The sequence below is a fragment of the Eimeria mitis genome, genomic scaffold (assembly GCF_000499745.2).
Source record: "Eimeria mitis Houghton genomic scaffold, Emh_scaff1078, whole genome shotgun sequence".
In the NCBI taxonomy this organism is placed as follows: domain Eukaryota; phylum Apicomplexa; class Conoidasida; order Eucoccidiorida; family Eimeriidae; genus Eimeria; species Eimeria mitis.
The window spans coordinates 1,313-2,079 of record NW_013567465.1 but is presented as its reverse complement, the minus strand read 5'-3'; the positions used below and the strand labels follow the sequence as shown (position 1 = coordinate 2,079).

The following is a 767-nucleotide window of genomic DNA, read 5'->3' as shown; positions in this document are numbered from 1 at the left end:
AGCAGCAGCAGCAGCAGCAGAATCAGTTCCTGAAGGTACGCCTAGTGTCTCGTTTTGTTTATTTTTTTTTTTTGTCTTTTTGCTGCTTCTTCTTTCCCTCTTTATGAATTAAATATATAAATGCAGTTTGCTGCAGCGGCACCTGAAAGCTTGAGCCCTGAGGTGTACGTACACCTGAACATCTGCAGTGTATACACAGACGCATGCAGGCAGCTGAGCAGCTGTTTAACACTTTTGCATGCAGCCTTCTCTTCTCTTTGGGGCCTTCCTGTTGCCTGCATGCTGTCCTATGCTGCAGCCAATGCAGCTGCATGCATGCGTGAGTGTATGCTGCATGCATCCGCGAGTGTATGCTGCATGCATGCATGCATGCATGCATGCATTTATGCATGCATGCATGTGTGTATGATGCATGCATGCATGCATGCATGCATGTGTGTATGGTGCATGCATGCATGCATGCATGCATGAGTGTATGGTGCATGCATGCAGTGTTATGTGATGCTTCAGGGTTCGATGGCGACGCACTGTTGGGGCTTTCTCGTGAGGAGCTGCATGCACGCGTGCTGCGTCAGGATGCGTGTTTAAAGGGGTTGATGGCGGAGGCCGAGAAAAAAGAAAAAGAAACAGAAAAACAAATAGCCGATATGCAGAGAGAGATAACACATAAGGTCTGAATACCCCACAGACTTTATTTATTTCTTCTTGCTTGTCTTTGTCTTCGTTTTTCTTTTTTTTTTTATCGGGTTGTATTTGTTTCTATCTCG

The 767-nt window shown here is 45.8% G+C and overlaps 1 protein-coding gene across 1 annotated transcript in view; it reads left to right on the top strand.

Moving 5' to 3' along the window:
* EMH_0028950 (uncharacterized protein) overlaps window positions 1-767 on the top strand; it is a gene marked incomplete at both ends in the record, with an annotated part of 3,917 nt that overhangs the window by 1,844 nt on the left and 1,306 nt on the right. The window contains 2 exons of the mRNA XM_013494220.1: window positions 3-35; window positions 511-671. Of these exons, the coding sequence (XP_013349674.1) occupies window positions 3-35; window positions 511-671 (194 nt within the window). The remainder of the gene's footprint in view (window positions 1-2; window positions 36-510; window positions 672-767) is intronic.